At 38.6% G+C, this 15,902-nt stretch overlaps 1 protein-coding gene across 5 annotated transcripts in view; it reads right to left on the bottom strand.

Moving 5' to 3' along the window:
• Positions 1–15,902, bottom strand: part of LOC145660603 (uncharacterized) — a 269,662-nt gene that overhangs the window by 32,321 nt on the left and 221,439 nt on the right. For all 5 annotated transcript variants that reach the window (XM_081725873.1, XM_081725898.1, XM_081725865.1 and 2 more), the window contains one exon: positions 11,676–11,782. In XM_081725873.1, coding sequence (XP_081581999.1) covers positions 11,676–11,782 — 107 coding nt within the window. The remainder of the gene's footprint in view (positions 1–11,675; positions 11,783–15,902) is intronic.

Genomic DNA, 15,902 nt, shown 5'->3' with positions numbered 1-15,902 from the left:
AACTGCACAGCAACTTGAAGCCATCCGCAACAGACGATTTAACCCAAAGCTAGATAAGTCGGTTGTTGACTTCTGTATAGAGAAATTTAAACAAATGAAAGAACTTCAACCCGGTTTAAGTGACCCATCTCTGTTAGCAAATTTACGAAGACTCCTACCCTATGAATATCAGAAAGCAATACTTGGAATTCCTTTCCACACGATGAATGACTTTGTGCAATTCGTAACATTGAAAGCTTCAATATTAATCCACCTAAGTTTACAGGATGGAACAGAGACTCACGTATGACACAAGAAGTAGGTCGACAGCAAGAAAATACCAGCCATGGACAACGACAAAATTATTGGGTTCGTAATGTAAATACATCTCAACAAACAGATCCAGGTCCCACATCAGGAGAAAGTTCACGTCGTTTCCAAGACTCCAGGAACGATTACTTTCGAGGAGGAGTTGCGTCCCAAAGATTCCGACGTCAGAGAAATAGAAGAGAACGATGGTATAGAAAACGTAAGAACCAGTGGAGGAACTTTAACGCATACCACAACGAGAATCAGCGAAAGCCTGAAGCTGGTCAATGGGCACGGAATAACGAGGATGAAGAAGTGCAACATACCTATCGTGACCCTCAAGAGTTCACACAAGCGACAAGCGAAACCAGAGATGATCCACCTCTCACAAGAGAGAGACGCAATAGACCCTCACCAAGTCCAAACAGAGTGACATACCAGACAAACCCTCGTTCGGGAAACTAGAGGACTGCGTCCTCAAGGGTCAGAGTCACGCAGATGAAGACAGAAATGACCCAAAGTATTGTTTCAACATACATTATTGTGGTCTTATCAATGAGGTTATCGCTGATGAATCAGATACATCGATTAATTGTGAAATAAACGACCCGACCACCATAAAGTTTTTGAAGACTCATCTTACTTCATTTATCAATGTAGATGTAAATAATTTACGCCTTAAAGCTATGTTGGATACAGGTGCAGATACATCGTTGCTCAGTTATAAAATTTGGAAGAAACTAACAAAGGGTATTTATGCCGCAAGCTTGGAACAGTGTAATCATCTTAACCTGATGGATTTTACTGGTTCGAAGAAGAGGAATATTCGTGGAAGGACAGAAATACCAGTGAAGATAGGAGAAATCGAAGTGTGGGTACCAGTCATTGTGTTGGAGGTAATCAATGGAGACTTGTTACTGGGCATGGATTTCTTGACGCAGATGAGTGCCATATTGAATCTACGTGAAGGTACTGTATAGTTATCTAACCAAAATGTTAAAGTATTGATAGATTTATTAAATAAACATTCCCTCAATTCTATCTATGAAAGTCATGAAGACACCAAGATTCATCAAATTGGATGCGTCTATTCCCAAGAGAAGCAGAGAGTGGATACAAGAACTAGGCACAATAGAGATTCATGTAAAAATCTGATGCCAGATCCAAGATTTAGACTTGATTCCATGACGGGTAGTACAACTCAGTCCATGTCGACGGCAAAGGAGTATGTGGTCACTGATGACCAATTACAACAGGCGGTAAACGGTGCAACTAAACTCTCCGCAGATGAGAAGCAGTCACTTTTGAGGCTACTGAAAGAGTACAGAGATGTATTTTCACAAATGCCCGGTAGATGTAATAAATTTAAGTATGACCTACAAGTTAAAACCAACCAACCAATAATAAGTAAACAATATCCAATACCATTTGCATACCGTGAAGAAATTAATAAGCAGATACAAGAAATGTATAAACAAGGAGTTATTGAATACTCAACTTCCGAACATCATAGTCCAATCTTGGCAGTGCCAAAGCGCAACGGAAAGTTACGAATTTGTGTCAACTACAGGTCCTTGAATCCGTTCACTGAACTACAACAAGTAAAGTCGGAACGAATCACAGATCTACTAACCTTATTCAGTGGCAAGAAATATGTGACAAGTCTCGATCTCACTCAGTCCTACTGGCAAGTTCCCATTACAGAATCTTCAAAACCCTTTACTTCATTTTCTTTTAATGGACAGTTATTCCAATTTACAGTCGTTCCCTATGGGATAAAAAATGGCTCAACCGCACTAAACGCTTGCCTACAGGTTGTACTAGGTTCTGAGCTAAAGGCGAAAATCATTAATTATGTTGATGACCTGTGCGTAATAGAAGCAACTTTTAGCGAACATCTACAAACTTTACGACAAATATTTGAGAAACTAAGAGATGCCGGAATGACTCTAAATGTGGACAAGTGTGAATTCTGTCGAGAAAATTTTAAGTTCTTAGGAAACTTAATAACACCAGATGGGATCAAGAAAGACCCAAGCGCAGTAGAAGCCATATCAAAATTTCCTGCACCTAATAACGTAAAAGAGGTACAAAGATTCTTGGGATTAGTGAATTGGCATTATAACATGTGGAGAATTTTGTAGTAAAAGCGAAACCTTTATATGATTTACTTCGAAAAGGAAAAAAGTGGTGTTGGACACCAGAGTGCCAAGTTAGCTTCCAGCAGTTAAAAGAAGATTTGGCTAAAGATGCTATTCTTTCCCATCCTCGTCTGGATCAAACATTTTATGTGCAATGTGACGGAAGCAAAATTGGTCTGGGAAGTGTCTTATATCAAATGGAGAATGGTGAGCGCCGAATAATCGAATACTACAGTCGTACTTTAGCACCTCATGAGAAAAATTATTCTATCTCAGAGATAGAATGCCATGCTGTAGTAATGTCTATACGAAAATGGAAACAATATTTAACAGGAGTGAAATTCGTCGTAGTTGTGGACCATAAAAATTTGATATGGCTGAAGAAAGTCAGAAGCTGGAACGCACGTTTACATCGTTGGGCAATAGAACTACAAGCATATGATTTCGAAATCCAGTATTGCAAAGGGCACGAAAACAATGCCGCAGATGCTTTATCGAGATCTTACGTCACGATGGAGGATAACACGATTAGAGTTAACCTAACTAAAAGTGTCAACGGAGAGAAAGACGCAGGAACTCCAGAAGAATTGCGTATCGACCGTGAAGAATGTATTCGGGCTCAACGTAATGATCCAGAATACTCTCCTATTATCAAACATCTGGAAGGAACTCAAGAAGATTGCTTTGAGTCTGGGAGATCATGGAAGAAATATTACAAGATCGAAAAAGATATGTTGATGATTCAAGACTTTCATATTGATGATAGGTGGAAAGTTTGTGTGCCATCCTCATGTATTGACTTGATATTGCGTCGGTGCCACAATGGTTTTGGTCATTTCGGTTATACGAAAACACTTGGTATAATTTTACAGTCGTTTCACTGGAAAGGAATGAAAAAACACTTGAAGAACTTTCTCAGGGACTGTCAGTTATGCGCAATAACGAAAGGAGACAGGCATCCGCATCAGAAATTACTTCTAAATATTGAACCTGACAAGCCTAGACAAATGTTATTCGTCGACCTGATGGGGCCATATTGTCCAGGGAAAAACAAAGAAAAGTATATTTTTACAACCCTTGATGCATATACTAGATTTTTGAAAGTGTATACTTTAAAGACATCAACATCCCAAGCAGTCTTGAAATGCATTGAACTATATATCCAACATCTTGGGAAACCAGAAATGATCATCTCGGATAATGGTCCACAGTTTCTGAGCAAGATATACATAAGAAGGCTAAACGAACTAGATGTCGAAGTGCGTTATATAACGAAGTACCATCCTCAAAGCAATCTTGTGGAACGGATGCATTCAGAAATTGTACGATTAATCCATTTATATTGCCACCAAGATCATCGTACCTGGAATATATATATTCACAAAATTCAGGATTTCCTAAATCACACTATTTCAGAATCTCTGGGAATGACTCCGGCAGAACTGTTTCTGAACTTGAAACCATCTAACCCCATTGCTAAAGAGCTAAAAATGGATTCTGAAGATGCAACAAATACTCCGGATTGGGATGATAAATTAACCATGGCTCACCTAAAACAAGTACAGATAGCTCATAAAAGAAATAGAAGATATAATGAGAGACAGGTTCAACGACACATGATTGAAGAACATGATCTCGTTTTCCAGAAACAACATAATTTGAGCAGTGCAATTGAAAATAAGGTTGCTAAGTTTTGTATTTTGTATAAAGGACCATTATTCTGTATCAAGACAATCAACGAAAAAGTAGTGGAACTGGTAGATCCAAAGACAGGAAGATATGTAGGGTTATGTAATGTTGACAACCTGAAACGATGGAATCCAACTACACAAACCAGACACCAATGGCTGAAGTTGGTACGAAGATATGTGAATGATGAAGTGTGGGCTAAAATAATGCAGAATCATCGAGTTCAATATTAGTTTCATAAGATATTCAGTATAGCCGTTATGATGTGTTATCTTGATTCAAGTATTGTTACGTTATCGTATATTCATACAAACATTTTACCACAAACTATGTGGATAATAATTATATCATATTCTAACTTAAAAGAACGTTACGTATAAAGGAATTAATGCTAAGTGACTGAAATAGTTACATTTTTTCTTTATTTTTAATAAGGAGTTTATTGACTCATTTCATATGTCGGTTGTATGTGTAACGGTCATAATATATTGTTTCTTGTAATTTATAATGTAATGTCTACCAGAGTTGATTTACTAGCATATTCGTTTAACTTTCGCAAATGCCAGAGTTCTCGAATATGACTCAATTTTACAAATGTGAGCATATCCGGTCCCACGTTCGGACGCCAAATAGTTGTGACAGTTTTAACCTCATTTGTAATTTGGAGAAGATATGTGTTTCGTAGCAGTTTTGTGTTGTAAACCACCGCTAATTGTTTTATTCTACACACGAGCGCTGGTGAACGATTATTAGTGAGTGAGACTCCGGAGTGTTAAGACGTGAAGACGCCTGTCAGCTACGTGAAGTTATTGGCATGTTGTTATTTTATTTTAAGTGTCAGTATTATGTTGTGTTCTTCCAGTGTTGAAATCATCAGGACAATTAAATCAGCAGATAAGTATTAAGCTCTTATTTTATTTTGAGATAGCTTGATTGGCTTAAATACATTCCCTTTTCAACTGTGAAACTTTCAAAATTTTTCGACCACCACCACCAAAATTAAAAATATTCAATTTTGAGCATGTATGGTACGATAATTCGGTAAGGGGAGGGGGTAGGGGTCAATTGTTTAGGTAGTTTTAGGTCAAGGGTAACCTTTTGGGTCAATAGCGACTTAATTTAGATCAAGGGCCGATTTCACTATCTTACTAGGAAAGATCCTTTTGGTCAGGGGTACCTTGGTCTTAGCCCCAAACTAGGACGAAGCATTTTCTCAAAATTCGATCCAGAGGATCTCAGGGGGAGAGTTTACCGTGACATGTAGGTTTAAAGGTAGTAAAAAATGACTGATTTTTTTCTTTCGTTGTTCAGTTTGTTTACATAGATATTTTATCTGACCCATGCGAAGAATGGGTATTTCAGCTAGTTAAAAATATAAGTTGTTCATTAATCACCAGTTTCAATATTACTTTTGCAAAAAAAAAAAACATTATTCATTACTATGATTAATATTATTCTTTCTATTTATTTGTTTTGCAAATTCGTTATTAAATAATCTGAACACAATTTTCCAGACAGAATTTTAAGATGTTCATGAACAAGGAATCAAATCTTTTCTTACACCTTCGTTGTTTAAGAGTACAGAGGGCTAGTACCTACTTGCGTCGCTCTTGTCAATTTACTTAAAATATGAAATACTATGTACGGTATTTTAACTGAAAAAGATAGAATCCTATTAGTTACATCTGGGGCTGAGAGGTAAACTCAACCAAGTTACTTTTTGGTCGAAATTGGGTTATCATATTTTTCCTTACTTACGTTAGTACGAGGGACACTTGGAAAGTTTAGGGATGTAGACAACTGGAAAACAGTAAATGAACAACTCTTCCGTCAATAAACAATCGACACAATTCAACAAAATATTGTAATGGAAACACTTTGTTTCTTCTCCTGTGAAATTAATATTTTATGACATACTACTTTACTTCTTAGTCTCAGATATAACCTTTCATCAAGCAAAGTGTTAGAAGCAACCAGGGAAACTAACACTGATATACAAATATTCAGAGCATGTCTTGCCAGGTCCGTATGCAGGGGGGTCTAGGGGGCCGGGCTCCCTAAATTTTTGCTAGCCTCCCTAAAATTTTCACGGTAGGCTTGCAAATGAACTATATTATGGTGATAAACTATAGTAACGTTGGATCGGCCCCCCTAATTTCAGCCGCCCCCTACATTTGCGGGCTGGCTACCGGCCTGTGTCTTGCCCCGCCCCACTTTTAACGTCCAATCGCCGTCACTGTATACTTTCCCGAAAAGTTTCCGAACAAAAAGGAAAAGATTCATGTTAATTTGCATGTATTTTTTAGAATTAGAATTTATTAATATGTATATGAGTACAAAACAGTTACTTAACAATCTCTATAGCGATTCAGGGAGAGGCCGAGCTTCTGCTGTTTGTGGTTCTCCCTTTCAGAATTTATTTACATATTATAGAATGGCGGGTAAATACTTAATATATGTAGATAACACAAAGTTACATGAGGTTATAAATATTTAATTAATTCATAGTAAAAATAATAACAATAATAATGACACATTAACATGGTATTGTCTCAATTTTTTAAATACTCGTTCAGCTGTTTCTTAAATTTCCTAAAAGTTTGTAGTTCTCTGATACCTAGGGGAAGGGCATTCCAGGCCTTAATATATTGGTACCTGATGCTTTTGATGCCATAATTTAATCATGGTTTTGGTTTTTCAAGTTCTTTGTTTGTCTTTGTACGTGTACTAACTGAGTGTTTTATTTGAACAAATTGTGTTGAAAATATAATTGCATCTTTCTTGATTATTCTGTACATTAGACAATTTATCCTGTAAAGATAAAGTTATCTAATTTTAGTATGTTCAGTTCATAGAATAACGGTTCTGTATGTGCAAGAAAATGTTCATTTTTTATTATTCTTATTACTCTCTTCTGAAGAACCAGGAGCTTATATTTAAGCTCAGCACTTAAGTTTCCATACCACGCTTCGATTCCGTATGAAAGGTATGGGTGGATGAATGCATAGTAATATATTCTTGCGATAGATTCCGGAAACGGTGGAGTTTATTTGTATCTGCGAACTATAGAATGCAACTGAAAGGATAACAGGCACAAAAGATAAATGAATCTTTCTTTCGTTAAAAAAATATATCTTTGATTCATAAAAGTAGCCCCGCGAGGGTTTTGATAACAACTTGACAGATTTTGGGCATCCTGTGTATTAGTTTCTGTAGGGTTTCAGGTTTGACATCTTTCGAACTTGTCCTATCAAGCTCTTTCCATACTAATTCGATTGAATTATGGGGGCCACGAATTGGCGGATTAAACCAAACGTCTTGGGGAGGGGCTCTTTGTTGTGGCCAGACATAGCGAGGAGTGGAATGTGTTCCCCCGAAACTCCCCCCCGAAACAAAAGGTAAAAACGGATTCATGAAAAGAAGGTAAAACATATAACGGAACTTTCAACACAATGCCCCCTCCCACCGAAAAGGTATTCTGTCTACGGGCCTGGTCGCGGCTATGTTTTACTAAATATTCTGCTAGAAAAAAATAGGTTAAACATTTCTTAGAACTCTCATAATGTTTCTGTATTTTTGTAAAATGAATTAAACAAAATGACAAGAGAACTTACGACAAGTTACAACGCAAAACGCTCTTTTCGGCTAATACCACTCAAGACGTATCTGTCGATAACATTGTCGCGATCTACGATAATATCCCTATGAATGTTCAAAAGTGCCAGTTCATTCAGCCGCTTTTCGCCAGAACGAGATCGCAACCACGTTTTCAGTCGGCGCAGTGTGGAGAAAAATCGTTCAGCACTGGCCACGTTGGAAGACAGGGTTACAAGTATGCGTAGTAGTTTCCGAATAGTCACGTGGAGATCTTCATTATTGGCGTTCAAGGCCTCCAACGCAGTCCGTGGTAGAGTTCCGCCTTCTTCTTTATTTCTCTCCCCTTTAGAAGTCGAGATTGCAAATTCAGAACTGAGGAGGGAGAACAGCATGTTTTCTTCAACGCGGAGATGTTACTAAGATGTTTTGTCAGTTGCGCGTGTTAGCAATAGAATGTTGAGTCCATATTCGAGTACATTTAAAACTTCTGGCACAAAATGCGTTTTGAAGTCTTCTACAACCGAGTCTATCAACGGAATGTAGACAGTTCTTCGGTAGTAAGATGTCGTGTCATCTGGCGGGAAGTTCGTGTGATGTGTTTATCTTTTGGTGAGACGAGGAGTTCGAATCTCCACGTCGACACACTGGTAGCCATTTTGGATATTGCTTCGAAAATTGCCTTTAATTCTTCTTCGCTGCTTCAACGCTTCTTCCTAAATGCTTCGATAGTGTCCTGAATGACATCTGACGATGCGTTCATATCTAAATCTTCTTCTGCAAAAGTCGACTGAGGAGAAGGGTTATCGTGAGAACATCTTGAAGACACGTAGTAGTTACGATAAACTCGCTATCATGCTTAGCAGAAAGAAGTGTCCGTGCTTTAGCTACTGTACTTAACTCAGATCAATAGGAAACACACTGTAGAGCTCACAAGTTTCTTGAAATTTCACTTGAAATTGTAACACCGTGTCGTACCGCTCAACTCATCTTGTTTTGCACAATGTCACCAACTGACCACCAGCCTTAATCTTAAGGACAGTATTACGTTTTGACGATGCGGAGAAAAACGCAGTGATCTCTTTCATTGTTCTCAGATAGTTTCTCACGCATTGTACTGACGATGACCTGGAGATGGAGAAGTTGAGGCTATGATTGAAGTATGGACAGTGCAGCGCCTTTGAAGCCTCCTTCTAGATCTTCTGCACTGCTCCGTGACTTTGAGAGGTCATGACGGCGCAATCATCTGTACCGACATGAACGCAGTTTTTCGGGTCGAGTGACAAGTCTCGTACCAAAGATAGAACAATCTATCCAATTTTCCCTCCAGACAGTGAGAGTTCAGGCGGTTCTGTGTCAATTTTGAATTCCGAGCTGGAACCAATGTTCTCACGTTTTAGTTGTGCTGATCGAGGATCAAAGAAACCGATAAAGTCTTCTCTTATTTTGTGAACTGAGATGTGTGCGAAACGTCCGTAGTCTCATCAAACATAGAATAAAACTGACCCACCTGCACTCGGCTGACAATATTACAGATGTGATCTCTCGTTCACAACACCGAATATGGGCATTCTGTGTGGTTTTATTGGTTCAAATCTTAACAGAATTGAACACCCTTTGTACTACCATTGAACGTCAGATTCGAACTCATTGCGTAATTTACAGAAATTAAGTGACTTGTGTGTACAGACGTGGTGCGCCATGCCTCCATCTACCTACCAAGACCTCATTGTCAAACCACGTTGCTGCTATTTTCGAGCCAGAGATTAGGCAGGCGGTCATAACGTTTTGGCTGATCAGTGTTCAAAATTATTGCAAATAGTTGTCAATATAGTGGGAAGACTTGTATTTTGGAACATATAGGATGTATGAAGTGTGGGCAGAGCCTGGTCGTGGTTGATATGTTAGCTGGTCGTCTATAGTACGTTGGACGGTATAGTACGGGAACGGGTGTTGAGTCTGCATACTGTACTTATGCAAAATGGAGCAGCTCTTTGAGTTGCAAAGAAACCAAATTATGAGTGCGCGGTTAGTTGGTGCAGATGTATCTAGGATGTCCTGTGTTAAGTGTGCCTCGAGAAATAGCAATGTCCAAGGTGATGACGATCAAAAGTATGTATCGTTAAACTACATCGGCGACGAGTAATAGTGGGTTGAAGAGAAGCCTCAGTGACAGTGGTTGCGATCATTGAAGAAGACTGTCACCAAGAACCGTGTAACGAATGTAGCAAAATGAGTACTCAATTAACATATGGATTAACCTATTGAACAATCACAGTCCGACGCAAGTTATACACAACAGAATACTCGTACTCGGTCTGTAATTTCCAAACCGCTGATCACTTCCAACCACTCTTTAGCGTAACGAAAATGGTTCTGAGGAACATGCAAAGTGGACTGTCGATAATTGGAAAAGTGTAATATGGCCCGATGTGTCTTCTTTGACCTTTTTTTTAACAACATACCTTGTTTGTGTGTGGCAAACGATCAAAAACTTAGGCAGCGAATTGCCTCCCCTCTGCTGTGAAATATATGGGAGGATCCGTAATGCTATCTGTTACAATTTCTTGTTATCCGTTTGCTTTGTGATTACGCTCACAGGATAAATTACTACGTGATTGTACGGATATTTTAAATGACGACATGCATCATATTGTTATATGTTGGAATTAGCCAATGATACTGTTTGTCGAGGCGTGGTTTTACGAAAATCGGGATGAGTTACAACACCTTCACTGACTCGCTAAATGCCCAGATCTCAACGTTACTGAATAACTGTGGTCAATTTATGTTTTGGATTTCAAAATCAGGATGCTTCTCCATCCTCACTGATGGAACTAAGTGCTGAACTTCATGATAAATGGTCCAATATCTCTAAAAAAATAATAATAATTCAGGATTTGTATGCCTCAATTTCAGGACGAATCAGAGCTGTTCTGCAGTCTAAAAGCTATTAATTAGGTAAACAGAATATCTGTTAGGTGTTTCTATTCTTTTGATAACCGTCTGTAGATGAAAGCTAGTTCGAATAACATAACATTCTAGAATCTAGAGTGTTATGAAGTAGTTTGGTACGAGTTTTTGACAGGTTTTCATAGTTAAAAATAAGTATAATGATGATTTTGTTTTACATAGGCCTAACATGAGACCTTTTCATGGTGTATTTTAACTTTAAATAGGAAATGAAATCTTTGAGTTTTACGTCCCATGGTTATGCCGGTCAGGTTAAAGGAGACGGTGATGATGAGTAATGGGTGAAATGGTGGAATGAAGGAAGTGGGAGGAAACGGGAGAGCCCCGAGGAAACCCACGCACATGGTGTTTGTCCACCACAAAAAACTTTAAATAGGATCTCAGAAAATGTTATTAGTTTATTCTTCAGTATTTCCTATGTTTAGAGAACTATGGTCTAGAAGTTTTAATTCGGTACTTATTCTACGATTAGGGGAACACCGTAGTTTAGTGGTTAGAGCGTTGAACTCATGACCGCGTGGTCCCGGGTTCGATTCCCGACCGGTGCTTCCCAATTTTCGGCGTCTACCCAGTGTGGTGAAACAAATTGGGGATGCACCTGAAAACAAGACATGATGGCCACTAGGTCTAGAAAGCTCTTGATACGCCTGTTAGGGACAGGACGTCGCAGCGCTTGGCGCTAGACTGGACGTACATTAGTCGGTCGTTAGCGGATGGCACTGGAGCAGGCTTAGGCTCATAAATGGGCTGCTACGCCAAGTGGTTTGGTTTTGGTACTTATTCTACGGATATTTGATAAAATGTTAACTGACGCGAAATTCCCTTAGGTTAAAGAGGCTACTAACACTATATTTGCCGTATTTCTTCATTTGCGTGAAATTATTCTAAACTAAATTTAGAAGAATTAAAGTATAACACCACAAAACCAGTTACGTTTATTATAGCAATTTATTACTATTATTGTCGTAAAGTTGATTTTACAACACTTACCATTGCATCTAATACTTTCCTTAACTTATTGAATTCTCTGCTCCTTGGATCATCGTATGGACTTTTCCATAGCTCGCTTTCTAATGGGATTGTTACCAACAACTTTTCTGTAAGTAAACATTTATTTTCAGATTTTTCAAAAAATAGTTTCAAAACTATAAATTTTGGTTTCCAGTTAGCATTTGTCAAACACTATTTGTATCATCAGAATAAATGTTCAATTTATAAAAATAGTAACCATGATTGGAACACGAGTATTTGAAGCAAAAACATATAGTTGTTGCACATGCAATATACTACAAGATGCCTATGGAGGGGCTGCTTTGCTTTACAACGCAATTCGGAGATGGTTCAAAACAGGAGCGTCATTTCAGATTTTGCTTGGGGGGGGCAAAACCCCTCGATATAAGTAAAATTTCGCGTTTTCCACTCATTTACTACTACTCTATTGATAAAATCTATATAAATCTCAAACTCAGGGGGGGGGGGCAAATGCCCCTCCCTGCCTCCCCTAAATGACGCCCCTGGTTCAAAATGTTCAAAGCAAGGCCGGCCTTAGGTGGTGCAGGGTCCGATTGGGAACATTTTGCGAGGCACCAGGTTTACAACTAACTTGCACCAAGTCTGTAGAATCTATATAAGTATATAATTGAACAAAACAACACCTGCGTATATATATATATATATATATGAAAAGTCGCCCGTTATTAAAGGCATGCTTGAAAATAAATGAATAAATGAATGAGAAAATGAATTCTCTTTGTTGCTTCAGTTACACTCAATGATATACGATAATCTTTTACCTGATGTTTTATTGACATTTCCTAATGCTCTTTATGCTATTCTTTCAAAAATCACTGACTTCATATTTGAGATACATTGTTTATATATTGATCACTAAAACTTATTTCAATTATATTTCAATGATATAATAATCGTAAACCCCAATCAACTGTGTTCACAGCACGAAAATGCACACGAATCACACATTCTTTTATTCTGTGACACAAACAAACAATTGCAAACAAACAAATCTGTCGACGCGACGGGTGCACTTCAGCACTCTCCAGCACATAGTTTCACACTAGCGCCCTCTTTCAATTGTTTTTGTTAGTAAGGTTAGTGAAGAAGCAAGAAATGAAGGGCGAAATCTATTGAACCTTAATTTAAAACTATCGATTACTAAGCAATATCTGCCACGGATTATATTTATTTATACATTATGTAATCAAAAGTATCCGGATACCTAGCTGAAAATGACTTACAAGTTTGTGGCGCCCTCCATCGGTACTGCTGGAATTCAATATGGTGTTGGCCACCCTTAGCCTTGATGACAGCTTCCACTTCCGCAGACATACTTTCAATCAGGTGCTGGAAGGTTTCTTGACCCATTCTTCACGGAGTGCTGAACTGAGGAGAGGTATCGATGTAGGTCGGTGAGGTCTGGCACGAAGTCGGCGTTCCGAAATATCCCAAAGTTGTTCTATAGGATTCAAGTCAGGACTTTGTGCAGGCCAGTCCATTACAGGGATGTTATGATCAGGTAACCACTCCTCCACAGGCCGTGCAGTATGAACAGGTGCTCGATCGTGTTGAAAGATACAATCGCCATCCCCGAATTGCTCACAGTGGGAAGGAAGAATATGCTTAAAACATCAACGTAGGTCTGCGCTGTGAGAATGCCACGCAAAACAAGGGTGCAAGCCCCCTACAAGAAAAACACAACCACACCATAACACCATCACCTCCGAATTTTACTGTTGGCACTACACACGCTGACAGATGACGTTCACCGGGCATTCGCCATACCTACACCCTGCCATCGAATCGACACATTGTGTATCGTGATTCGTCACTCCACATAACGTTTTTCCACTGTTCAATCGTCCAATGTTTATTCTCCTTACACCAAGCGAAGCGTCGTTTGGCATTTACCTGCGTGATGTGTGGCTTATGAGCAGCCGCTCGACCATGAAATCCAAGTTTTCTCTTCTCACCTGACGTCGAACTGCCATAGTACTTGGAGTGGATCCTAATGCAGTTTGGAATTCCTGTGTGATGGTCTGGATAGATGTCTGCCTATTACACTTTACGACCCTCTTCAACCGTCGGCGGTCTCTGTCAGTCAACAGACGAGGTCGGCCTGTACGCTTTTGTGCTGTGCGTGTCCCTTCATGTTTCCACTTCACTATCACATCAGGCACAGTGGACCTAGGAATGTTTAGGAGTGTGGAAATCTCGCGTACAGACTTCTGACACAAGTGACACCCAATCACCTGACCACGTTCGAAGTCCGTTGAGTTTCGCGGAGCGTCCCATTCTGCTTTCTCACGATGTCTTATGACTATTGAGGTCGCTGATAATGAGTACCTGGCAGTAGGTGGCAGTACCATGCACCTAATATTAAAAACGTATGTTTTGGGGGTGTCCGGATACTTTTGATCACATACTCTATATTTATTTTAACGTATATTTTCAGTAATAAACTTTGTAGCACTGATAACACATATCTAAATTTCAATTTTCAAAATGTGCAGAGATAAAACAATGCCATCCTTTCTAAACCAAACATTCTGAAAACGAAAATGCAGTCAGTTTTTTCGTATCACCCTCAGATTTTTTGCTATGATAATGATGATTAGAGCAACCAACTTTATGCTTTATACAGCTGTATATTATGGTTTATTTTTCCTTACGTTATGCTTTATTATGCTTTTCCCTAAATTATGCCTTAATATGCTGTTCCTTGAATTATAGACCCCCTACTTCATTTTTTTTAACACATCAACAGGACCGCACGAACATAATGTGTTGCAAATATCGTTTTAAACATTTTTCTTGTACTAGAAACGTAATTTTGTATATTTTCTGATTAACAGGGAATAATTTTTTTATTATTATAATAAGTTTTACAGTAATAACTATTAGAGGAACCTACAATTAGACATGTGCCGTCTATTTAATTCTTATTTGGAATTTTTTTTCGTTACATATTTCTTTAGATAGATAACTGTGCACTGGTTTTATTGAAAATTCTAAATCTGATGACGCTCTTTTGTTTTTGTTAACTCTTTGGTTCGTCTAAAATTAGAAATGCAATAGTAAATTACTAAAATAAATACTATATAAACATAACAATAAAACAAACCCTCACAGCGCATTTTACATTCAATTAGAGCTCACTCGTAGCTAGGCGGTTAGCATACGCACCTTTGGCGTGGGACTTCCGGGTTCGATTCCCGGTGGGAGATCATGTGGTTCGGATCCCACGTTAAGCAGTAGGTCCACGTCTTACATAGCCTTGATGCTGAATGGGGCGCTAAATTGAAATTAAATCAAATCAAATCAAATTTACATTGAAATTATTTTACGGTCCCGTTATTTTGAAACTTCACCTATACAGCATTGCATTGAATTATTTTAGGTTATCTTCAAATTTACACTGTTCTACACTTCGTCGTCGCTTATTTCGTCCTCTCCTCCTCTGACTACATTTGGGGAATCGCTGGTCATTTCTGGGTTTAAGATATTCAGACTTGCTCGCAGACTCCTCATTTCACCTTTCGGGTTCACAGTTTTTTTTTTTTTTTTTTTAAATTATGATCTCTCTCAGACAAAGCTTCCACGAGATCGTCACGGCTGATTTATCCGAATAGTCCATTCCTAACATTTCCCTCCGTTCTTTTAAGCTGTTCATTTATAATTTCCTCTTTTTTCACACTTGGTATCAGTTTGTTAACTCTGTCGACTTCTTTTCCCTCAATTAAAATAATATTTATGTTTATAAAGCTTAAAACATCTCCAAAGCAAAGGTCACGTGAGAGCGAAATACTGACGAAAAACATTACACGGTTAGTCGCGCGCGGTGGAAAGCACCGCAGTGTCACTAAACAATCACTAGTAGTTAAACTAAACAACGGATAATGGAGTGATTGAGTAGGAATGTTCGGGAGGGTGAGGGATAAGATTAGCTAAACGGTGGAGTCTGTCGGACAAACAGAATGGGCACACGATAAAAAATAATTTCCCTGCGGTGCTTTTGACCGCGGCGCGACTACTCGAAGGTTAACTATTTCTATTAATAATGTATATGAATATTAATTTTTCCCACTAAAATTACATCAATAAATACTACATCATTTTGTGCAGTTTTCCTTAAGCAATGTCCAGTAAGAAATATCTAGCTGCCAGGGGTGAATCCAGGACCGACTTCTGGGGGGGGGTTGT

The sequence above is a fragment of the Thermobia domestica genome, chromosome 1 (assembly GCF_964235325.1).
Source record: "Thermobia domestica chromosome 1, izTheDome1.hap1.1, whole genome shotgun sequence".
Lineage (NCBI taxonomy): Eukaryota > Metazoa > Arthropoda > Insecta > Zygentoma > Lepismatidae > Thermobia > Thermobia domestica.
Note: the sequence above shows the minus strand (reverse complement) of the source record. Positions and strands in the feature narration are given on the sequence as shown.